At 39.7% G+C, this 25,700-nt stretch overlaps 1 protein-coding gene across 1 annotated transcript in view; it reads right to left on the bottom strand.

Moving 5' to 3' along the window:
• PINX1 (PIN2 (TERF1) interacting telomerase inhibitor 1) overlaps positions 1-25,700 on the bottom strand; it is a 103,162-nt gene that overhangs the window by 68,982 nt on the left and 8,480 nt on the right. The window contains exons 4-6 of the mRNA XM_012523538.3: positions 20,667-20,745; positions 6,913-7,005; positions 210-286 (exon numbers count right to left, since the gene is read on the bottom strand). Coding sequence (XP_012378992.1) covers positions 210-286; positions 6,913-7,005; positions 20,667-20,745 — 249 coding nt within the window. The remainder of the gene's footprint in view (positions 1-209; positions 287-6,912; positions 7,006-20,666; positions 20,746-25,700) is intronic.

The following is a 25,700-nucleotide window of genomic DNA, read 5'->3' as shown; positions in this document are numbered from 1 at the left end:
CACCCGCACAAACACGTTCCCACAAGAATTTATGCTTTTTCTGAATTTCAGTTCAAGCTCATGGATCCCTGGTTAAGAACCCCTGCTCTTAAAGATTTTTGGGGGGACCAACTTTGTCTGAAAAATACTATGATAGAATAAATCACTCGATGTACAGGTGAAAATCAAAGTGTTATGACAGAAAACGTCATCTGAATGTGGCTTAATACCTCAGGAGTCTTCTTACTCGGCCTTTTCCCAAAAATGCAATCAAGATCCATTTTGCTCCGAGATGACAGGTCCTTCCCTAGAAAAACAACACAATGCCTTTCAGTAATACTATACTTTTAAAATAAGGAGCACATATATAAATTATGAACCTCCTCAAAGAAAAATGATTTTGGAAAAGAAATAATCTTTCTGCCCCACTTTCTGCCCCTCTTTCAGATTACAACTTTTAAACTAATAAATAATATTAATTAAATTTCTCTTTTTAATTGTAGAAACAACCTAGAGCATGTAGACTGACAGAAAAACTAAATTCTAAAGTTAGCTCTACCACTTCTATCAAGGTATATTTTCTGGGTCTCTGGATTTCCCATTTACAAAACACATCTTAATAACTTCAAAGAAACATGGGCTACTTACATAGGATCATGAAATAAAGAATAAAAAATGCTGCCAGATGCATAACTTCAAAATCCCACATAGGCACATGAATGAGAAAGCATTGTATCTAACACATAGGAGCTCAGTAATTATTGAGGGAATGAAAATTTTAAAATAATAAATGCAAATAAAAATTATTGTATGAGGATGAACAGATTTCAAATTTTTCTTTTTAAAATGTCCTTTACTGTTATAGCAGTAACATACATAACAAGAGCAGGAAATTAAATTATTACTGGTGAAAAACAGTGTTCTAAGGATCTATGATTCTTTATCAAAAAAAAAAACCCACAAAAACTAAACTTGTTAATCTCAACCCCACAAACCAAATGACTTAAATCTGCGTCTTTGGAGTTTCCACTTCCACTAACACCGCGTGAGCAGGAGGCACTGCGTGTCAACCTCTGGGTGTACCTGCACAGTCGAGAGCGCTGGGGAGTGAGGCACTAGGCTAGACACCAGAACTCGCGTGCTGAGCGTGGCCTACGCCCCACCTGTCACCGGCTCGCCTGTCTTCTTGGTTCCCTGTAGCAAAACGCTTGGCACAGCAGTATCACGACCCAGAAGATTCCAGCTCACTGGGCACACATGATATTGCTCAGTGACTCCATGAGTTTAAAAAAAACCAAACACCCTTCAAATTAATTCAAACCAGTCTCAGAGGCAGCAAAGCCATATTAAATGGTCATCAGTACAATCTGTCCCAATCAGGAAGGGAGTGCTCCACTGTGGCTTTATGTGCTGCTCTTCTTTTTTTAGAAACTATGCCTTCACTGGTTCTAATTTACTGGGAAGTGCAAGCCATCCATAGGGACCCAAAAGGTCTTTAAGATTAAAGTGAAAGCGGTGGACTTGGCCCAGTGGTTAGGGCGTCCGTCTACCACATGGGAGGTCCGCGGTTCAAACCCCGGGTCTCCTTGACCCATGTGGAGCTGGCGCACGAGCACGCAAGAAGTGCTGTGCCTCACAGGGGTGTCCCCGTGCAGGGGAGCCCCACGCGCAAGGAGTGCGCCCCGTAAGGAGAGCCGCCCAGTGCGACACAAAGTACAGCCTGCCCAGGAACGGTGCCGCACACACGGAGAGCTGACACAACAAGATGCTGCAACAAAAAGAGACAGATTCCCGTGCCACTGACAACAGAAGCGGACAAAGAAGACGCAGCAAACAGACAGAGAATAGACAACTGGGGTGGGAGAGGAAGGGGAGGGAAATAAGTAAATAAATAAACCTTAAAAAAAAAAAAGAAAAAAGAAAGAAAGAATAAAGTGAAGCCTACCACAGACGGGAGCTCAAGAAAATGACCCAGAAAGGTGGGAAATAAAATTGGTCGTGGTGGGGAAAGGTGGGCAAACACCCAAAAGACCACAGGATCTATTCTCAGCTTTGCTGTCAACGTAACCCATTTTCCACTACAAAGCATGTCAGGGTGTCTGTTCACTTCTATTTCAGAAACAGGAGTTGTATTTAGTTCAAAATATATATTGGCCATCTACGCCTAACACATCTTCTGGAATGGAAGCGATACCCTAGAAAAAACACCAATTAAGATCTCTTTTACAGCAACTAACAGGAATGCAGGAGGATTAAGCAAGGAGTGCCAATTCTAAAACAGGATGTCAAAGAATGGACACAGGATATCAAAGGGAAAACTGCCAAGGTGGCAGAGAATGAATGTGCAGAAGTTTCTAAAGTTTTGGTGATGGGCTCTCGTATCAGAAATTATCCTTTAGCGAAGGTCACTTAAGGAAATCTAGAAACCAGGATTTAGTAAGTCTTGCACTGGATTTGATCTGGAAACAAGAACACAGGGAGGAAATAAGAGTCAGAAATCAATGGAAAGGACCTTATAAGGTGGATGAATATATGAAAATGGAAGCAGTTTTGAAATGCTTATTATAGTTAACAACCATGACTGGCTAATTTATAAACATTATAATATTATGGCCACTTTAAAATATATATATTAAAAATTAGTTTGAAAGATTACTGGTCTCAGTTTTGGATTATGATCAAATCACAGCAAATACTGTTGATAAATCTTGGAGAAAATGGCAAATTTTTTAACAAAATAGGAAATATAAGTTATCTATCAAGATTTGATTCATCACTTTCTCTTCAATTGATTATACTATGTCAAGAACTAGGAAAAATGGCTTCCAGAGGCCAATTTCATGTCAACAAAGTTCACAGGAGGAATAATTATTTACAATGATTTTAGCTGATTTCTAATAGTCACGGCTGTCAGGTTCTCCGGTCCACCGGCGTAGACTACCAGCATAGCACATCGGAGGGAAGGAATGTTACTGCAGTCAGACACACAGCACCCAGAGCTGCACCAAGAAGCAACTGAAGCCCCGAAACAGACGCGAGCACTCAAGAATCATTTAAGGTCAAAAAGCCATACCTAACTCACAAGTTCTAGAGAAAACTGTATTGTAACACTGTATTATAACAGAGGTTCACACACACTACACAAACAAAACAAAACAAAAAAACTAAGGAAAAGTATAGTTTATCAACTCAGGTTAAAGGAGCAGGGGCAAAGAAATGTAGGTTTTAGAAATATTTGTTAAAATAAAAAAAGTTTAAGGTTCATATAGGTAATTTCAATTGCCTAGAAAATTCATTTACATTCCTCCATCAAAAAGGATAAACAGAATAATATTTTCTTTGATTTTTTCTTTTAAATGAAAGTGCTGGGGACTGATAAGTTTACTGGGCAGAAGATAGTGGCAACTCAACGAAAATGATGTGAGAAAGCCAGGAAACTTGAAAGAATCAGAGTAGAGCTAAACAAGTGAGGCCCTAATAACCAGTCATAAGGCAGTCTGAATTTTTAAAAATCCTGCAACAGTACCATTTTACATTTAAATGTTAAAAGACTCAGAAGAGGAAACTTAACGGTTCTCTAGCGTTCACTACAAGAATCTAATGTGGGGAGGAGTAACTATGCTGTGAATACTATAAATCAGAATTTCTGGTCTAGCCAGCCAACTCCCTGAAATGCGTGCTCTGCATGCAATTTCCTTGTTTAATAAGCAAAACACCATACACTGTCTCAGGAATGAAAACTCTGTGTAAATTACCATAATGAAGTTGTACAACGACAGTTTTATACAACTTTTCACTCACCCGCTGTACAACCAGGGGGAAAAAGGAATGCTCTTTGGACAACTGCTCAGTTTGAGAAAAACTTCAAAAATGCTTTTGTTTAAATAGATATTATCTCAATTTTTTTCTTTGTTTTTTTTTTTTTTTTTTTGTCCTCTGCAGATATGGCCTCAACTAACATTTTTCAAATTAAAAGAAACCATATTGGAAATAGGCTTTTAAAAAAGTATGGAAGAAATAAAATTTTAAAAACTATATAAATCATTTCAAATTAAATTTTAAACTTGGAAACTAATGAAAAGAACAATTATGCATCATAACTGAAATGATGTAGTCATTATTTAGGGAGTAGTCAATTTTACAATGTAATAAATGCTATTTATTACTGCAATCTCACCAAAGTAAAATAGGTATTTTTCATCTTCACTCTTCATCAAGCTATATAAAAGGCTGAATTTCTATCTTTTAGTTTCCTGGACCATAAATGGAATTACAATATGAATAATCCTCATCAACTAAAAGAATTAGCTACTTTCATTAAAATGTTATGAGCACATCTATGGGCTAAAATCCTTTTTATCCACAAAGCTGAAAGATCAAAAATTCTATAAAATGGGTCATTTCCAAGACATCATAAAACAGAACCTATTTTATTTTTATGTTTTAAGAAGCTTTAGATTACATAAATGTTACATTAAAAAAATATAGGGGATTCTCATATACCTCACCCCCTCCCCAGAACCTATTTTAGAATTAGATCATGTCTAAAAAGTTTTTCCTCATTTTAAAAAGATGAAAACAAGTCTGAAAGCAGGTAAGCGATTTATCTGAAGCCACGAAGCTATTAATGTTTCCTGCAATCTATTGTAAGGCAGTCTTCCTTACAGAGTTTAGCATTCATATCCAATGACAAAACTCTGCTCTAAATGAAGATTCCTTTGAATGACTTAAAAGAACTTTAAAATAAGATCTCACTGCAACTGCTAAGATGGATGGTACACAACAATTTTCTTCACTACCTGGATATTTGGCCTTCTCTCATCTCTATTTATTCTCAATCTATTTCCTCCCTCCCCCCGCCCCCCGGCAAGCAAGGGCAATAAATAAGCAAAACTAATTCTGAAAAAGAGAAAATGAAGGCCCAGCACACCAAGCAGTTTGACAGGATGATCCAGCAAGGGAGTGGCTTAACTAGAAACAGAAAGCAGATACCCCAAGCATCCAATAGATTAAAGTAGATTAAGCAGGTTTATCCCAGCTTCAGCTAATGCTTTGAATGAAATTATGCATGAAGCCAGATTCTAAAAGGAAAATGAGAAGACTCTATCTGCCAACGTAAAAGCTTAAAAGGCTGCCGTTCCATTCAAAAGTTACCGATCGCTTTTATTTTCATTAATCTACTCTGCAACAGCACCCTTTGGCTCTATTTTTGTTTCCATAAGGTCTAACAAAAAAGGGAGGGAGATTAGAGGGGAAAGGTATAAAGTGACTCTCCACTCTCTGTACAAGGGCTGAGGAGCCGAGGACTGTTTTCTGTTTGACAGCAGGGCGGCAGTGAAGAGTAGCCCTGGCTGGGAGCCAGGTAGCAGAGCAAACCAGGAGGTGCTAGCCACAGAAAAGGGAGAAGAAGGGAAGTGCAGGCTCTCCTCACACGCTCCCAGAGCTGTCCGGCCCTGTACCAAATGAGCTCTGCCGTGGCCCTGCACCAAACCCAGCCCTGCTTGCTGGAGTCTTAGTTCTAAGCCATGAGAACCACCACCGGTAGGCTTGGGGTGAAGGGTATTCCAGTGCCCACTGCTACCAGGGCAGGTTCTGGGAGTCAGGGAATCCCCAATTATGCTGGCAAGACTAAAGCAAAGAGAGATTCTTTTCTTGGTATTTCAAGGTAGAATTGTACATCCAGTCTCCCACAGAAAAACCAACAAATGGTAATTAGGTATCAGAGAATATTATAATATCACACTTTAAATGTATTACAGCATAAACAGGTCTGTGCAACTGGACGGTGCACTGTGGGAATACATTATGGGAGTTGATTTTCTTTCTTACCAATACAGGATCGCCACCTTGTGGTTAGAGGACAACCACCCTTAAAAGGAGCTGGGACTGTGAGGAGAGGGTAAGCTGGCAGGCTGGACTATCATCCAGTCCTCAAACGGCTTTTCCAATGACAACGGCAATAACCACGGAATGCCGGAGTTAACATGCCACGAAACAGAGAAGCTGTGTGCAAGAACTCAAGGGCCAACCCAGGGGTGCTATTTCTCCTACTGAAGATCTCAACTCTCTAAATCGACAAATGGGGAGCTTGTCAACAAGCAACATGAAGCTCTGAAAACAAGTAAAGTTACATACAAATGTTGAGCAATTTTTTTTCCTCTTTAATTATTTTCTGACCTAGCTACATAAAGTCTCCTTTTTCCCTCAAAATAGCAAGTTGACTTTTGTTTTCAGCTTTGCCATAGGACTTACACCTAAATCTTGGGCCGCACTTCAGATTACTGAATCTGAATCTGCATTTTAATAAGATTCCCAGGTGATTATTCACAATAAATTTTGAAGATTCGGCACTGCTTTAGAGCAATCCAATCAAGCTGTCCTTATTCCCCCCACTTTGTGAATAAACAAGAAGTTACTGCTGGTGAACTAAAAATGTTTCAAGTAAGTATGAACACATATTTCATAATAAAGAAATACTAGGGGAAGCGGATTTGGCCCGGCGGACGGGGCGTCTGCCTACCACATGGGAGGTCCGCGGTTCAAACCCAGGGCCTCCTAACCCATGTGATGAGCTAGCCCACGTGCAGTGCTGATGTGTGCAGGGAGTGCCTTGCCGTGCGGGGGTGTCTCACACAGGGGTAGAACCATGTAGGGGGCGTGCACCCCATGGGGAGAGCCACCCAACACGAAAGGAGCGCAGCCTGCCCAGGAGTGGCACCGCACACATGGAGAGCTGATACAGCAAGATGACACAACAAAAACGAGACACAGATTCCAGGTGCTGCTGACAAGAATCTAAGCGGACACAAGAGGAACACGTGGTGAATGGACACAGAGAGCGGACAACTGGGGCGGGGAAAGGGTAGGGAAGGGGAGAGAAATAAAAAAGAATAAATCTTAAAAAAAAAAAAAGGAAGAAATACTTCACCTTACCTTTTGTGAATTTCATATAATGAACACGGTTTTTGGAGATTTTGGACTTTTTCTCAAGACTAAAAGACTTCTTCTCTCTGTTGTCTGAGGAGTCTAAGATAAAAAGCATTACATTAAACTCTAGGTAATCCATTCTCAATTATTCTCTTATAACAACATGGTCTTATTTAAATAAAATTTTTAGGAGTGCCATCATTTATTATCGAACTCTAACCAAATGATTTGGAGTATTTTTATTATACTGTGTACTACAAATCAGGCGAGTCCATCCTGCAGAAATTTATAAAATCCTGAAGAGAAATAAAAACTTCGTTTCATACAAAAACCTAACCGCTTTATTTATAATAGCAAAATGCTGGAAACAACCCAAATGTCATTCAATGAGTGAATGGCTGAGCAAACTCTAGTGTATCTATACAAAGGAAGACAGACTACAGTAAAAAAAATAAACTATTTATATGCAGCAATCCTGATGGGCCTCAAGGGCATACGCCTAGTGGAAAAAAGTCAGTCTGAAAAGGTTACATATCATATGACCTCATTTACAAGACATTCTTGAAATAACAGAACTGCAGAGGAGGAGGACATGATTTCCTGGGGTCAGGAACGAGAATGGGGTGTTGGTGGGTGGAGAGGGGAACAGCGGGTATGAAAGACAAAGAGGCAGCTGAAAGTGTACTTATGTTGTGAGAACAATCCTGTACCTAGAGTGTGATGGTGGTATATGAATCTATACCTGTGATAAAACTGCACAGAATATATACACATGAATGAATGAAAGTTAAAAAAAAAAAGGTGTAAACTGAATAAGGTCTGTAGCTTAGCTAACAGTACTATACCAGTCAATTTTCTGGTTATGCTTTGCCACACCTATATAAAATGTCACCATTGGGGGAAGCTGGGGGAAGCTGGGGGAAGGGTACTAAACTCTTTGAACTATTCTTGCAACTTTCTGTAAGTCTATAATTATTTCAAAATAAAAAGTTTCTTTATAAACTCAATAACGTTAACTCAGGTTAAATGAAAATCAAATAACAGGTTACAGATGACAATCAGGTAGAGAGTGTGAAGGAGCAGAGCTGGTGCTGAGCAACTGCCCAAGTGCCAGCGTTCACCAGAGGCTCACCTTTAAAAGTTCGCAAAAACAACCAAAATCATTGAGGAGTAAATCCATGTAGTTATTCATTTGACCAAAAAGTAGTAGCCTGCCTGTGCCTGAAATATCATCAAGTAGATCTGGGGTTAGTTTCAATTATAAAACATTAAATAGTTGCCTGTATTCCCTAAAATTTATCTATTTTTCTCATTTTTCAAGTTTAGAAGGAGCATGATAGGTAGAAAAGAGACTGAAGATCCCCGTAGTTATGTTGTATGGAAACTGAGATATGAGATTAGAGAAAAGGAAACTTTCCTCTTAAAAACGGAATAAAACAGGAACATGCACATTGATCATGCTGGTAAACTATAATCCCTTCCAGGAAATTATTTCTTTCCAAAGCAAAGGGTGGCTTATACAATGAGGGCACTGAACTATGTAAAGACGCTCCCAGCTTCCTGGCAATGCCTGCATGGGCCAGTAACAGCATCTACCTGAAGTAATCTCCTTGACAGCCACTTTCCAGAACAGCTTGGCATTTTTTTCAAAGACATCCCAATAATAAAATTTTTGCCTCTTTTTGTGATCAACACTTCATATGACACATATCCTTTTCAGTTTTGATGTTCTAAAAACAGATCATGTAGGAGCTTGTCTGCATAAAGTAGTTGGCAACTGCAGGCTTTTTAAGTATCCTTATAGTATAATTCTAGGCCCTGGACTATGGCTTCCTTGGCACGATCTGGTTTAACGCCTGCACCCACCCTCTAAGGTAGCTACTATCACACTAAACCTCCTACAGAGAAGGATGCTGAAGCACAGAAGAGTAAACAGGCACATCCAACAGGTGGCCGTGAAGGACTTCACACCGAGGCTCCTCTGACCCCCCAGCACACTCTTCACCACCACACTGTGTCCCTGACCAGGCCACCCTCGGCCTAGAGCAGAGCCCGACACACGCCGGGGGAGCGTCTCTGCTCTGGAAGCACATGACTCTCCACACACCCAAGCTGGGCATTCAGGGAGTCAGCCTTCCCCACTCTTCCGCCGGCACCTACTCTACAACTGGCCTGACTCCGAGGGGACGCATAAGTCTGGCCCTCCTCTCCCCATCTCCTTTCAAGAGCATCCTCCTCCCCCTTTCCCTTATACCTGAATCCAGTGTCAGGGAAGTCCCATCCGCCACAGCGCCAAGACCAGCCCGCTCCCCACCACCAGGCAACCTCCCGACAAGACCTTACTGTTTTCACGGTCAGTTATCAAAACTTCTAACATGGTGCTGCCTTGATGAACTGTAAACTAATTAAAATGACAACTTAATCCAAAAGAAAAATGCCAACACTTCAAGCTTTGAGGTTACCAGGAATAAACCAAAAATTTACAAATACTTGTTTTGTGGCAGAGAAACAAAACAGGATGATCAATTAAAAACACACTTAGCACAAAAATAAAATTCTAGGGAATATGTGAAATGAAAAATGGAATTATAAAATATAACTCAATATTAAAGAAGGGGAAGCAGACGTGGCTCAACTGATAGCGTCCGCCTACCATATGGAGGGTCCAGGGTTTGATACCCAGTGTCTCCTGACCCACGTGGTGAGCTGGCCCATGTACAGCGCTGCTGCATGCAAGGAGTGTCGTGCCACGCAGGGGCGCCCTTATGTAGGGGTGCCCCACGCAAAAGCTGTGCACCCCAGAAGGAAAGCTGCCTGCGTGAGAAAAGCACAGCCTGCCCAGGAGTGGCACCACACACATGGAGAGCTGATGCAGCAAGATGATGCAACAAAAAAGAGACAGATTCCCAATGCCTCCAGATAATACAAGCAGATGCAGAAGAACACTCAGCAAATGAACACAGAGAGCAGACAACGGTGGGGGCGGGGGGGGAGATAAATAAAATAGACCTTTAAAAAAAAATTAAAGAAGGACTTATGTGTGGATTTTTAAATAGATGACAATGAATATCAAATTGTTAAAGTATTTATCACCTATTGGATACATTTAGGGACTGATAAATTGGTTTTATTTTTAAACATCATCATTCTCTTAAAGGCCAGAAATTATATTCTTTACAACTATTTAAACCCGTGATTAAAAAAATTATAGATGTCAAATCTAAAAATGTGAGAAAGGGTATACTGTTTTTCAAAACTCTCTTAGGGCTTATGTGGGCAAAAATATTTAAAGATCCCTGCTTTAAGCCACATTTTTGTAAATAACAGATTATCATCATCCCATTTCCAAAAATACTTAAATCACAGATGACAGAATATCTCACGGAAGTAACAAACATTTCCTAAAACAATAAGATAATTCCATTAAAAAGCTTGGTTGAGTCTGATTATGAGTAACAGAGTAAGGAAATTTTTGAAAATGAAATCTTGAAGAATAAACTGATTTTTGTGTCCCACAAGGGAATGAAGATTACTTCGAGAATCTTTGCAAGATTTTTTAAAAAGGATGGCATGGAATCTCATCTCAGTTAAAAAGTGAACTATGTGTATTTTGCAAGCGATCTTAAGGAATCAAAGCAGAAAAATACGTCACAAGATTATTGTGTCATCTACTTTTCAGCTTTAATACAAAAATTGTGTGATTTGTACCAAAAAACTCACTTGGATGAAGATACTGTACCAAAAATGACACAACAGAAAAATGATCTATGAGCTCTTGAGTTGTATTCCTTGGGACAGATTTTCTCTCATACAGGACGCTCTGAAGACGCTTCAGTGCTGGGACTGGCAGGTGAAAAGGCCTGGTTTGCACTGCAGCAGCTGTGGGTATGAAGCACTTCTGCTAACACATGTGCACTGCCCGAGTGCTGCCAGCACCCACCCCCGGGCTTGAGGTGGAACTTCATCTATGATAACCCCTAGCTTTCAAACTAGTTACAAGATTCTTTGACTTCGTACAACCAGACAGAACTGGCAAGCACATCTTTCTCAAAGCTCCAGAAAACAGGTAAAAGACTGCAATAACAGGGCAAGTGCTGAAACAAAGAGAAAGGATACTTAAAAACGGTAAGTTAGGGAAACGGACTTTGGCCCAGTGGTTAGGGCGTCCGTCTACCACATGGGAGGTCCGCGGTTCAAACCCCCGGCCTCCTTGACCCGTGTGGAGCTGGCCATGCGCAGTGCTGATGCACGCAAGGAGTGCCGTGCCACGCAAGGGTGTCCCCCGCGTGGGGGAGCCCCACGTGCAAGGAGTGCGCCCGTGAGGAAAGCAGCCCAGCGTGGAAAGAAAGAGGAGCCTGCCCAGGAATGGCGCCGCCCACACTTCCTGTGCCGCTGACAACAACAGAAGCAGACAAAGAAACAAGACGCAGCAAATAGACACCAAGAACAGACAACCAGGGGAGGGGGGGAAATTAAATAAATAAATAAATCTTTAAAAAAAAAAAAAAAAAGTAAGTTAAAAAAAAATTACAATTAAAAAACAAAAAAAAACCAAGTGAAAGAAACCAGCCACAAAGAACTACATATTGTATGATTCCATTTACATAAAAGGTAAATATAAATAAGTTTACAGTGACAGAATCAGATAAGTAGTTAGGAAGGAAGACTAGAGGGAATGAGAGGTGACTGTTAAGGGACACAGGGTTTTTCTTTTTGGAGTAATGAAAATGTTCTAAAATTAACTGTGGTGATAAGCGTACAACTCTGTGACTATACCAAAAGCCACTGGATGGACTGTATATGAATCTTCTTAACCCGTTCCTGTGGGTGTGCGCCCACTGTGAACAGCTTCTGAAGATGGAATCTTTAGTTAAGCTGTGGCCCAAACTGGATGAGGCTGGGCTCAATCCCATTACTGCAGGCTTTTGTCCCCAGAAAGCCACGTGACGAGCAGAAGCTGGAAGTCGACAGAACCTGGAAGAGAAAGGATGGACACTGCCTCGTGATGGCAGAGCCAAGGAGCCTTAGGACTGCCATCCAGCAAGACCACCACCAACCCCGGGGAAGGCGGCCTCCCAGCCTCAGAAAACACGAGCCAGCCAATTCCTGCTGTTCCACCAACCCCACTACGTGATGCTCTTCTAGCCGCTGGGAAACCAAGACACTCTCTTTCTGGGACTGCCATAATGCACACACGGGTATGCTTGATGGTGCCCCACAAGTCTCTTGGGTTGTTTACTTTCCTTCATTCTTTTGTCTCAAACTTTATTCTGCTCCTCAAACTGAAGAATTTCAGTGGTCTTACCTTCAAGTTCACAGATTCTTTCTTTTTCCAGCTCTCATCTACTTTTGAACCCATCTAGGGAAATTTTTATTTCTGGATTCCCTTGGCTCTTCTGGATTTTACTGTCCTATTTCTCAACAATATGCTTATGCCATTATTTCTTAGTTTATAAATTTCAGATTGACTTCCAACGATGGAATTAGGAACTAAACTGCAGTTTTAAGTTGGGAGGCAGGAGTGGAACTGGGAAGATGAACTGAAGATTACTCCAGAGAGGGTAGAGTGCTCCAGAGTGGGAGGAGAGAGTATAGAAACTCTAAAGCAGCAAACACTTGATGTATCCAACAAAGAGCAAAGAGGTCATTGGGGTGAAAGTGGAACAGATAAGGAGAGCAGTAGGTGAAGACAGAAAGGTAAGGGTTGTCCACATTATATAAGGCCTCTAGTCCACAGAAGGGACTTGAGCTTTTCTGGTTTGTTTGTTTGGTACCAAGACCAGGGACTGAACCCAGGACCTCGTATGTGGGAAGCTGCCATTCAACCACTGAGCCACATCAGCGCCCCGGAATTAGTTTTTTCATTTGTTTTGTTTGTTGTTGTTGTTTTTTTTAGGAGGTACCAGGAACCAAACCCAGGACCTCCCATGTGGGAGGCAAGCGCTTAACTGCTTGAGCCACATCCACTCCCTGAATTTAACTTTTATTCTAAAAGGAAAAAAACAATGGAAGATTCTGAGCAGACTAGCAGCAGAATCTGACATACATTTTCAAAAGAACCTTTCTGGCTGTTATGGATGGTGGAGGAAGTACATCTTAGAGCAGTGTTTCTCAACCAGGGCCATATTACCCAGGGACACTTGATAATATCTGGGGATGGTTTGGGTTATGACTAGGAGAAAGGGGGACTAGGGGACTCTAGTGGGCAGAGTCCTAAAAAGAAATCACAGGACCTCCCGTAACAAAGAATTATCAGGCCCAAAACATTAGTAGTGCCAAGGGTGAGAAACTGGTCTGGAGTTACTGCAATCATCTAGACAAGCGATGACCGCGACTCCAACCACAAGGATGACTACGCAGGTGACAAGAAGAAGCCAGATTCTGGATGCAGAGTAAAGGCAGGACCAGCAAAGTACCCCAGTGCGGACAAGGTTCTGACCTGACACTTGGAGGGACGGCGCTGCGACGATAAAACAGGCTGAGGGCGTTGCGAGCAAAACAGTGTGCAGGTGGGGTGGGGTGGGGGAGGCAGTCAGAACTGGAATCAGCCTGACGTGCTGCTCCAGGAGCCTACGCCACCTGCAAGGAAGACACTGAGTAGCGCAGCAGCCCGAGTCTGTGGAGTTCCCAAGAGGAAGTGAGGCAGGAGACAGAATCCGGCGGTGATCACCACAGCCACAGGGCTGGCTGGTATCAGCATGAGCTAATGTAGACAACAGGTGAGGTGAGGGGCCAGGACTGGCATTCGAAGGCTGCGGGTGAGACTGGGCCACAGAGACAGCGGAGGAATGGCCAGCGAGACAGGAAGAAAGCCAGGAGACTGCGGCGTCCAGAGAGCCAAGTGAAAACAGTGACTCCAGAAGGAGGGTGCGTCGGTGTCGCCAGCTGACAAACCAGGCTACGACGAGGACTGCGATGCAGCAACGTGGAGTCACTGGTGACCTGAGCAAGAACAGACCTGAACGACGGGGCTTTAAAAAAGGCTTGTGACAGAGTAACAGCCGTGGGACACACCCTCCACTACAAATGAGGAGAAAATGAAACGACAGATATGAAGCAACTGTTATTAAAAAAGAGGCCACATAAGACCGTGATCCGTGAGAGATGGAGACAAAGGGTGGAAGCCTGGGATTACCTCAGCTACCATCGGGAGGGGATTCCTGGACCATGGCACAGGAAGGGAAGCTGAAACAGCCTGGCAGTCTCGCTGAGCTGAGGACAGAGCCTTGGGGTTTGAGAGCTGAACAGACTATAATTCATGGGACCAAGAACCAGAATGGGGAGGTATGCGCACGAAGCACTTCAGAAGCCTGCAAGCCTCTGGCTGAACACCAGGCTACAAAGGGTGAAACTCCAGAGGCTGCTCGGACAAAGAACCACCCCCCAGGAAAGGACTATGCCCAGGGAGCTGTGAGGCAAACCAACCCCAAACCTCATAGAAGGTTTACATCACGTATTAGAAAAGTAAGAATCTCAATTTGGGTCACAAATGAAGACTCAGTATACTGTATATCACACACACACACCTAAAACAAAATGATGCAAAAAATTTAAAGATAAAATGGGCAAGAATAAATTAGGTAAGTGGAAACAATAAAAAAGCATTTGTAATACCTGATATCAAAGTAGAATTCAAGGCAAAGAGCATTAAGCACAACAAAGAAGCTTTTCAGTGGCTAAAGCCATAATCCACAAAGACAGTCTAAGAATTTTAAATAGCTATGCATCAAATAACACGGCAATCAAAACATGTAAGAGATGCAATTATAACATACACTAATAATAGGAGCCTTTCAAAATATTTTTCTTTACTGCCTCAGGCTTTTGAGACAGTTTTGGTCTCCATAACAAACACCACAGACTGGTTGGCATAAGCAACAGGAATTTATCACCTCACAGTTTTGGAGGCTAGACACCCAAAGTCAAGGTGCCAGCAGGCCATGCTTTCTCCAAAGTCTGCAGCATGCAGGGCGTCTTGCCAGCAACCCAGGCACTGCCTCCCCGTCTCCTCTGCATTCACTCGACCATGTCTGAGTGGCCTCTGCTTGCCGGGACTCCACGCAAGTGGGTAAGGCTCACCCTGATACAGTGTGGAATTATCTTAAAGGACTCCAGATCCTCTTTACAGATGAGTCCACAGCCACAGGACCAAGGGTTAGGACTTGCCCATGACCTCGAGGGGAACCTGAGGCAGTCCAAAAGATCCCAGAAAGACTTCCACTCTCCTGAGGGGAAAGAGAAAAGCACCATGTTTTCTTCTAGTCTTTTGTATGGGTTCATTTTTTACATTACGATTCCTGATCAGTTTGAAGCTTATTCTTGTGAGTTGTGTGAAATTGGTTCTAATTTTATCATTCTTCCAAATGGCTATCCAGGACGATCAACATCATAAAGATGTCAGTTGTCCTCAAGTCATAAGTTTACTGCAATTCCAATAAAACCCAAACAAGCTGTTTTATAAAGCCAGAAGAACAAATACTAAAGTTCACAAGGAGAAACAAAAAGAAAAGACAGGAAAAGACTAAGAATCAAAAGCCGTAGTGGGGACCAACCCTCCTGGTAATAAAATAAACAATAAAGCCTCTCTGTATTAAAACAGTTTGGTATTGGCACATGAATAGAGACACAGACCAGTGGAAAAAAAAGTTCAGAAATAGATCCAAGTACACGTAGCAACTTGTACATGATAAAGGTGGCTTCTCAAACCACTAGGCAAAAGACGGACTCAGAAAAAAAAAAATCAGATGAACTATTTCTTTGATTTGAGAATAAGTATCTGGCAGGCAAATAAGAGAGTAAATAGTATATGGATGATGCTGTTGTTATGGGACTTGGGGAGGAAGCCCAGAGGTAAAGGGTCATTCTTAACAAATTTTACCAACGATACGTACTGTCAACATGACTTATCACTGATGATGCTCAGCCTGACCACCTGGCTGAGGCAGTGTTTGTCAGCTTTCTCCAGTGAAGTTATTCTTTTTTATTTCCTCCTTCCATAAAGATGGACTTTGAATAAATGCTGCTAGGATAACTAAGCAGCCATGTGGAAAAGGAAAAATTAGCTCTGATCTTATACTATATACTAATAAACTCCAAATGGATCAGGGATCTTAGTGTAAAACATCAAACTATACAATATACCAGAAAAAAGCACTGGTGATTTTCTCTTTTATCTAAGTATAAGTCTATGACACAAAATTCAGAAGCAACAAAAAAACTGATACTCTGAATTCATAATCCATGAAAAAATTTTGTGTCCAAAAAACAAAGTAAAAAGACAAATGATAGGGAAGTGGACTTGGCCCAGTGGATGGTGCGTCCACCTACCGCATGGGGGGTCTGCGGTTTGGGCCCCGGACCTCCTTGACCCGTGTGGGGCTGGCCCATGCACGGTGCTGGTGCACGCAGGGGTGCCGTGCCATGCAGGGGTGTCCCCCGTGTGGGGGAGCCCCAAGCGCAGGGGGTGCACCCCGTGGGGAGAGCCGCCCAGCGCAAAGGAGGGTGCAGCCTGCCCGGAGTGGCGCTGCACACACGGAGAGCTGACACAGCAAGATGACGCGGCAGGGGGAGGGACAGATTCCCGTGCCACTGACAACAACGGAAGCAGACAAAAAGAGGAACACACAGCAGATGGACACAGAGGGCAGACAACTGAGGGGGGGGGAGGGGAGAGAAATAAAATAAATCTTAAAAAAAAAAAGGCAAATGATAAACCGTAACATATTTCACATAAATCCTCAATATGTAAAAAAACTTAAAAATTAAGGGAAAAATGATAAAAAATCCAATAGAAAAAAAAATAGATACAGGCACACATCCGATATTGTGGGACCACACCACCTCAATAAAGCAAAAATCACAATAAAGTCAGACACAAATTTTTTGGTTTCCCAGTGTATATGTTGTATTTACACAATACTGTAGTCTATTAAGTATGCAATAGAATTATATCTAAAAAATACTATATATATCTTAATTAAAAAATACTTCATTGCTAAAAACTGCTAGCATCATCTGCGCCTTCAGCAAGTTGTAATCTTTTCACTGGTAGAACGTCTTGTCTTGCGGTTGACAGTGACTGCTGACTGATCAGGGTGGCAGATGCAGAAGGCTGGGGTGGCTATGGCAATTTCTTAAAATAAGAAAACAATGAAGTCTGCCCATCAATTGATTTCCTTTCTCTAAAGATCTCTCAGTAGCATACAATGCTATTTGATAGAATTTTACCCACATTAGAACTTCTTTCAAAATTGGAGTCAATCCTCTCAAACCCTGCCATTGTTTCATCAACTAAGTTTACATCATTATTCTAAATCCTGTGCTGTCGTTTCACAACAATGTTCACAGCATCTTCACGGGGAACAGGTTCCATCTCAAGAAACCACTGCCTTTGCTCATCCATAAGAAGTAACTCGTCACCCATTAAAGTTTTACCATGAGGTGGCAGCAATTCAGTCACACCTTAAGGTTATACTCCTAATTCTAGTTCTCTTGCTCTTTCTACCACATATACAATTATTTCCTCCAGTCAAGTCTTGAACCCTTCAAAGTCATCAACGAGGGTTGGGGTCAACTTCTTCCTAACTCCTGTTAATGTTGATGTTTTGATCTCCTCCCATGAATCACAAACGTTCTGAATCCTTCTCAAGTCAATTTACTTTCTCCAGATCCACAGGAGGAATCACTTCCTATGGCAGCTATAGCCATATGCAATGTACTTCTTAAACAATAAGACCTGAAAGTTGAGATGACTCCTTGATCCATGGGCTGCAGAATGGATGCTGTGTAAGCAGGCATGAAAACAGCATTCATCTCATTGTACACTGCCATCAGAGCTCTTGGATGATCAGGTGCATTGTCAATGAGCAGTAATATTTTGAAAGAAATTTTTTTCTGAGCAGTAGGTTTCAAAGTAGGCTTAAAATTTTCAGGAAACAATGCTGTAAAAAAATTGCTGTCATCCAGGCTTTGTTGTTCCATTAATAAAGCACAGGTGGAGTAGACTCTGCCTAATTCTTAAGGGCCCTAGGGTTTTCAGAATGGGAAATGAACACTGGCTTCAACCTAAAGTCACCAGCTACATTAGTCCCTAAGAAGAGAGTCAGCCTGTCCTGTGAAGTTCTGAAGCCAGGCACTGACTTACCCTCTCTGGCTATGAGGCTCCCTAGATGGCATCTTCTTCCAGTCTAAGGCTATTCATCTACATTGAAAATCCTTTTGTTGAGTGCAGCCACCTTCATCAATTAACTTAGCTAGTTCTTCTGGATAACTTGTTGCAGCTTCTATATCCTCACCTTCTGCTTTCACCTTGCACTCTGATGTTAAAGAGACAGCTTCTTTCCTTAAACCTCATGAACCAACCTTTGCTAGCTTCAAACTTTTCTCCTGCAGCTTCTGCACCTCTTCAGCCTTTAAATAATTAACGAGAGTTAGGGCCTTGCTCTGGATTCTGTTTGGGCTTAAAGGAATGCTGTGGCTGATTTGATCTTCTATTCAGACCACTAAAATTTTCTCCATACTAACAATAAGGCTGTTTCACTTTCCTATTCCTGTGTTTACTGGAGTAGCACTGATGATTTCCTTCTGGCACTTTTCCTTTCCATTCACAACTTCATTAACTGTTTGGTCCAAGAGGCCTACCTTTTGGCCTATCTCAGCTTTGACATGCCTTCCTCACTAAGCATAATCATTTCTTGCTTTTGGTTTAAAGTGAGAGATGTGTCTTTTCCTTTCAGATAAACACTCAGAGGTCTTTTCCAGGTTATGAATTGCCCTAATGTCAATACTATTGTATCTTATGGAACAGGGAGGCATGAGGACAGGGACAGGTAATGGCCAGTTGGTGAGGCAGTCGGCAGAGAGGCAGCATTTGTCAATGAAGTTTGCCATCTTAAATGGACGCAGTTCGTGGAGCCCCAAAACAATTACAAAAATAACATCAAAAATCACTGATCACAGATCACCATAACAGATATAATAAAAATGGAAGAGTCTGAAATACTGAGTCACCAAAATGTAACAAAGGGAGACAAAGTAGAGCACATGCTGTTTGAAAAATGGCACTGATAGATTTGCTCAATGCAAGGTTGCCACAAACCTTATAATTTGTTAAAACAAACAAACAAAAAAACACAACAATAAAGCAAGGTGCAATAAAACAAGGTATGCCTGTACTGATTTCCAATTTTAAAGGGCAGAAATTGTCAGTCTAGATTTTAAAAAAGCAAGACGAACTATGTTGTCTATAAGAAATTCACTTCAAGTACAAAGACACAGATAGGCTGAAAGTAAAATAATGGAAAAAAGACATGCCTTATGAAACACTATCAGAGAATATGGACTTCAGACCAAGAAATATTAACAGAGATAAAGACAGATGATGATGATAATAATAATGGGATCACATCATTAAGAAATGTTCCTTGCCATTATGAAGTGTCCCTCTCATAAAATCTAGGGTGAGAAAGGCTGGTTTAAAGACTACAACTGACAAACTGATTCTAAAATTTAAGTAGAAATGTAAGGGACCTAAAAATCCAAAACAATCTTAAAAATAAAAATAAAAACAGCAAAGTTGGAATACTCATACTAGCTGCTTTCAAGACTCCTTACAGAGCTATAGCAATCAAAACAGTTTGGTATTGGTCTAAGGACAGAGAAGAGTGTTCACGAATGGACATGTATACAGCCAGTCAATTTTTTTTTAATTGGTTCAGTGATTTTTTAAAATGTGCCAAGGTAATTCAATGAAGAAAGGAAGGCTTTTTCCAAAACTCTGTGATGGAATAATTGGATATCTATTTGGAAAAAAAATTAAAACAACACTCAAACTCATGCCATGTACAAAGAGTAACTCAAAATGGATCACAGACCTAAATGTAAAAACTGAAAACTATAAAATTTCTAGAAAAAAACATAAGAGACCATCTTTGTGACCTCTGGGATAGGTGACCATTCCTTAGATAGGACAATAATATCTTGCAACTATTCGCTATAAGCCCAATATTTTGGATGACAAAAAGAAATTCCTTCTAAAATGTCTGCAGAAGAGACAACTCTAGACTTGGTCACGAATATTGCTAGAATTAACTGAAGCTGCATCCCGTACTTCCAAACAGCCATGAGAATAAAAATTCCCAAATACTCTAAAATCAAACTAAAGGCCCACAAAGTTGAGGAGAAAAGGGTATAAATACCATCTGTGCCTTTCCCCTCTCCTAACAGTACTACCTTTTTGTTAATTTACAACAGAGGTGGTCCAGATGTTTCATTTCTAACTCCTACAGCTTGGAAAACAATCTCCTTGCAACAAATTTTACCATACCTGGACAAGCTGAACCTCTGACATAAATAAGTAAAACAAATTTCACTAGGGAGAATTAACACAGAAAAGGCTTTTCTATTAAGCCTTCACTGGCTGCTGCTTTAGAGCCCCACCTGACATTCTCCTTGCTTTGTACTTTAAAAACATCATTTTTTGTGTGTGTCAAACGCAAGCATCCTTCAAAGGGCCACTTTACTTTCTGATACATAGACTGAATGGATTCATTTTGCCAGTCGCAAACTGTTACTGGGCCAAGTATTTGCCTACTATTAAAGGTTCATTAAAATGAAAGCACCATTAAATGTAGACAGAAATTAATATTTCTAATAGCCTCAACTGACTTTCAAATATATAATATTATAGAAAAAGGTAATAAAAATTGTAAAGTGAGGGATTATGTCTCCTACACGGATAACAAAATAAACATGTTGCCTACCTGCTGTTTCTTGCCCATGGCAAGTGTTCAGGTCAGCCAGAAGCTGGTTAAAATCATCCTGATGAGCAATCCAGTTGTCCTGAAAATACCAAAATATGAATTAGAAGCAATTCTAATATAATTCTTACTGATATAAGGTGTATTTTGGAATCAAGGAAATGTAGTGGTTAACATGAATTTTAAATGTTTCATTAAATATTTTTTTGTAAATTTCAATGAAGAAATAATATAAACTTGAAGTGTAATTTATGTACACCAGAATTAAAAAGGAGATTCTTAGAACCATAAGTCCTGATTTCAAATGTGAATAACTTATCAGTAGTCAACTGAGAATCAAATAATCGATACATAATCCATGCGCTACTAAAATAAAGCAAAATACAATTATTTTTCTTACTGAAGGAAACTATGTAGTTCAAAGGATAAGAATGGTAGGGTCTTAGGGTCTCTCTCCTTTGCTCATTAGAGCTTAATATATTTTACCCAATTCTATTTTCATGAAACAACCTCAATTTTATAAAGCAACACTGTATATATGCTGTATACTGGAGACTCGCCTTAAATTCAAAGATACAAGTAGGTGAAAAGTAAAAGCAATAAAAGAGAGCTGGGGTAGCTATACTAATATTAGAGAAAATAGATTTTAAGTTAAAAACTTACAAGGGAAAAAGAAAGTCACTATATACTGAAAAGGGTAAATTCAACAAGAAAACAAATTATAAATGTATATGGACCTAATAATGTCAGAGCCCCAAAATGTATGAAGAAAACACTGACAGATATCAAGAGAGAAATAGACTGTTCTACATTAAGAGTTGGAGGCTTCAATACACCACTTTTAATAGTGAAAAACCATCTAGAGAGAAGTTCAATAAAGAAACAGAAGACATGAATGACACTATAAACCAACTAGACCCAACAGACATATACAGAACACTTTGCCCAACAGCAGCAAAATAATTCTTTTCTAGTGCATACAGATAATTCTTCATTTGACATGCTAGGTCACAAAACAAATCTCAATATATTCAAAAACACTGAAACCATACTACGTATCCTCTCCAAACACAATGGAATGAAGACAGAAATCAATAACAGAAGAAGAACATGAAAAATTCACAAATCGGTAGAAATTAAACAAGGCACTCTTAACGAATGGATCAAAGAAATCACAAGGAAAATTAGGAAATATCTTGAGGCAAATGAAAATGAAAATAGGCTATACCAATACTTATGGGATGCAGAAAAGGTAGTTCTGAGAGGGAAATGTATAGCTGCAAATGCTTAACATTAAAAAAGAATAAATATCCCAAATCAGAGACCTAACCTCAGAACTGCAGATCTGGTAAAGGAAGAAAAAACTAAACCCAAAGCAAGCAAAATGGAGGAAATAACAAAGATTAAGGCAGAGGAAAGTGAAATAGGGAATAAAAAAATAAAGTGATAACTACAATAACAATAAATCTCCTTTGGTCCATGGTTATACACCCCTTATGGTTTTTCATTCCTCAGTCTTGAGGGATTTGGGATGCACTGTTTGACCTCTCTAAAAATAAAGTTTATTATTATTAATATATAAAAAATTCAATAAAAGCAGTTTGATTTGCATAGAAAAAACAAAATAGCATAAAAAACAAAAGTTGGTTCTTTGAAAAGATCAATAAAATTGGCATACCTTTGGCTAGACTGACACAAAAAGAGAGAGGATGCAAATAACAAAAAATTAAAAACTGAAGGAGACGTTACTACTGACTCCACAGAAATAAATAAGACTTTAAGAGGATACTAGGAATAACTCAACTAAAAAATATATGATAACCTAGATGAAATGGACAAATTCCTAGAAATACACAAGTTACCGACAGTAACTCAAGAAGAAATATAGCAGACCAATAACAAGAGATTTGAATTAGTAGTCAAAATTTCCCAACAAAGAAAAGCACAGGACGAGATGGCTTTGCTGGTCAGTTTTACCAAACATTCCAAGAAGAATTAATAAAAATCCCACTCAACTCTTCTAAAAAACTGAAGAGGAGGGAACAATCTCTAACTCATTCCATAAGGCCAGTGTCACCCTAATACCAAAGCCAGATAAAGATATCAGAAGAAATGAAAATTACAGACCAATATCCCTTATGAATATAGCTGAAAAAAAAAATCCTCAAAAAATACTGGCAAATTGAATCCAACAGCAGATTAAAAAAATTATACATCATAGTCAAATGGGATTTGGCCCAAGTATGCAAGGGTGGTTCAATATAAGAAAGTCAATTAATGTAATACACCACATTAATAGAACAAAGGGAAAAAAACAGATAATCATCTCAATTGATGCAAAAAAAGGCATTTGACAATATCCATTATCCTTTCTTAATAAAAACACTTAATAAAATCCTGATAAAAGGTATATATGAAAAACTGACAGCTAACATAATCAATGATAAAAGGATGGATGCTTCTCCCCTAAGATTAGGAAAAAGGTAAAGATGCTCGCTGTCACTGCTATTATTTAAAACTGTACTGCAAGTTCTAGCCAGAGTAATAAGGCAAGAAAAATAAACTGAAGGTATCAAAATTGGAAAGGATGAAATAAAACTCTCTCTTTGCAGATGGAATGATCCCATAAACAGGAAATCCTGAAAAACCCACAATAAAGTCCACAGAGGGAAGTGGATGTAGCTAAAGTGACTGGGTTCCCATCTACCATATAGGAGGTCCGGGGTTTGATTCCTGGGGCCTCCCAGTGAAGGCAAGCTGGCCCGCACGGTCAGCTGGTCCAAGTTGAGTGCTGGACAGTGCAGAGTGCTGACCCACATGGCATGCTGACCCACACAGTAGTGCTGGACCACGTGGAGAGTTGGCACAGCAAGATGACACAACAAAAAGAGACACAGCAGAGAAACAATAAGAGACAGAGCAGATCAGGGAGCTGTGGTGGTACAAAAGGAGGTCCCAGAATCAGTTCCCAGAGCTGCCTAAAGAGAAGACAAGCAGACACAGAAGAACCACAGCAAATGGACACAGAAAGAAAACAGCGAGTGCAAAACAATGAGGGGGATAAATAAATCAATCTTTAAAAAAAATAAAAATAAAGGCAAGAGAGCTAATAAATTCAGCCAAGTGGCAAGGTGCGAGATTAACATGCAAAAATTAGTGGTTTTTACATACTATTAATGAACAATCTGAAAAGGAAACCAAGAAAAAATTTCTATTTACAATAGGAACTAAAAATCAAATATCTAGGAATAAACATAATCAAGTATATAAAGGACTTGTACATGGAAAATAACAAAACACTGCTAATAGAAATCAAAGAAATAATTAAATGTAACTTTTTGTGTGATCCATGTATCTTTAAAATATGAAAAAAATTTTAAAAAAAAGAATGGAATGATATTCTATGTTCATGGATTGGAAGACTGAGTATTAAGATATAAATTGTACTCAAAAGAATTTTGATTCAATACAGTCCTAATAAAAATTTCAACAGTCTTCTTTACAGAAATGGATAAACCAATCATCAGATTTGTAAAGACGGCTATCCCTGAATAACTAAAGCCATCTAGAAAAAGAACAAAGTTTGAGGAGGACTCACCCTCCCTGATTTTAAAATGTATTCCAAAGCCACAGTAATGGAAACAGCATGGTACTGACATAAGGACAGACATATAGACCAATGGAATCATACTGAGAGCTCAGAAATCAAAGCTCACATCTATGGCCAACTGTTTACTGACAAGGGGTCAAGCTTAATGCGGAAACAAGAGCCTCTTTATCAAAATTAAGAGCATTTGTGTATTAAAGGATTTCATCTTCAAAGTAAATACACAACCTACAGAATGGGAGAAAATATTTGGAAACCATATATCCGATATGGGTTTAATATCCAGAATATACAGAGAGATCATACAGTTCAAAAGAAAAACAACCCAATTAAAATACGGGCAAACGACTTTTCTCCAAAGATATACAAATGTCCAAAAAGCGCATGAAAAGATGCTCAGTATTACAAAAATGCAACTCAAATCCACAATGAGATATCATTTAACCACCACTAGAATGGCTACTATTTAAAAAAAAAAGTATTTGAAAGGATAGGGATTAACAGGAACTCTCAATCATTGCTGGTTAGAATGTAAAATGGTGCAGTCACTGTGGTAATACAGTTTGGTGGGTCCCTCTGATAGCTAAGTATACAATTTCCATAAGACTCAGCAATCCCAATTCAAGGTATATACCCAAAAGAATTGAAAGCAGCGACTCGAACAGCTATTTGCACACTAATGTTCACAGAAGCATTATTTATAATGCCAACACATAAACAACCCAACTGTCTACCAACAGATAAACAGATAATCAAAACGTGGTATATATGTACAATGGAGCATTATTCAACCATAAAACAGAATGAAGTTCTTATATATGCCACAACATGGATGAACCCTGAAGACATCATATTGAGTGTAATAAGTCAAATACAAAAAGATAAATATTGTATGATTTCACTGGTATGAATCAGAATAAGCAAAATTATAGAATCAGATACTAGAATACAGGTCATCAGAGACCAGGGTTGGGATGGGAATGGGGAGTCACTGCTTAATTGGTACAGAATTTCTCTAATAAGGTGATGAAAAACCTCTGGTAATGAATGGCGGTGAGGGTAGCACAACATCGTGAATATAAATAATAGCAATGAATTATGTATTTGAATGAGGTTGAAAAGGGGAACTTTCAGGTTGTATATACGTTACCAGAATAAAAACTTTAAAAAACAAGCAAATCATTGGCCTGTAAAAAAAAAAATGAACCCTCATGTAAACTAAGGACTACAGTTTAACAGTACAATTATAATAATATTGTCATCAATTGTTAATAAAGGTACCACACTGATGTAAAGTGTTAATAAAAGAGGGTATATATGGAAACTGTGTATTTTCTGCATGATTTTTCTGTAAACCTACAGCTTCTCTAACAACAAAAAAATCAGTTATTTTTAAAATTATAGAAAATTGCTATAGTACATACTGAGAT

This window comes from Dasypus novemcinctus, chromosome 25 (assembly GCF_030445035.2).
Source record: "Dasypus novemcinctus isolate mDasNov1 chromosome 25, mDasNov1.1.hap2, whole genome shotgun sequence".
Lineage (NCBI taxonomy): Eukaryota > Metazoa > Chordata > Mammalia > Cingulata > Dasypodidae > Dasypus > Dasypus novemcinctus.
This window is presented reverse-complemented; position numbering and strand designations above follow the sequence as displayed.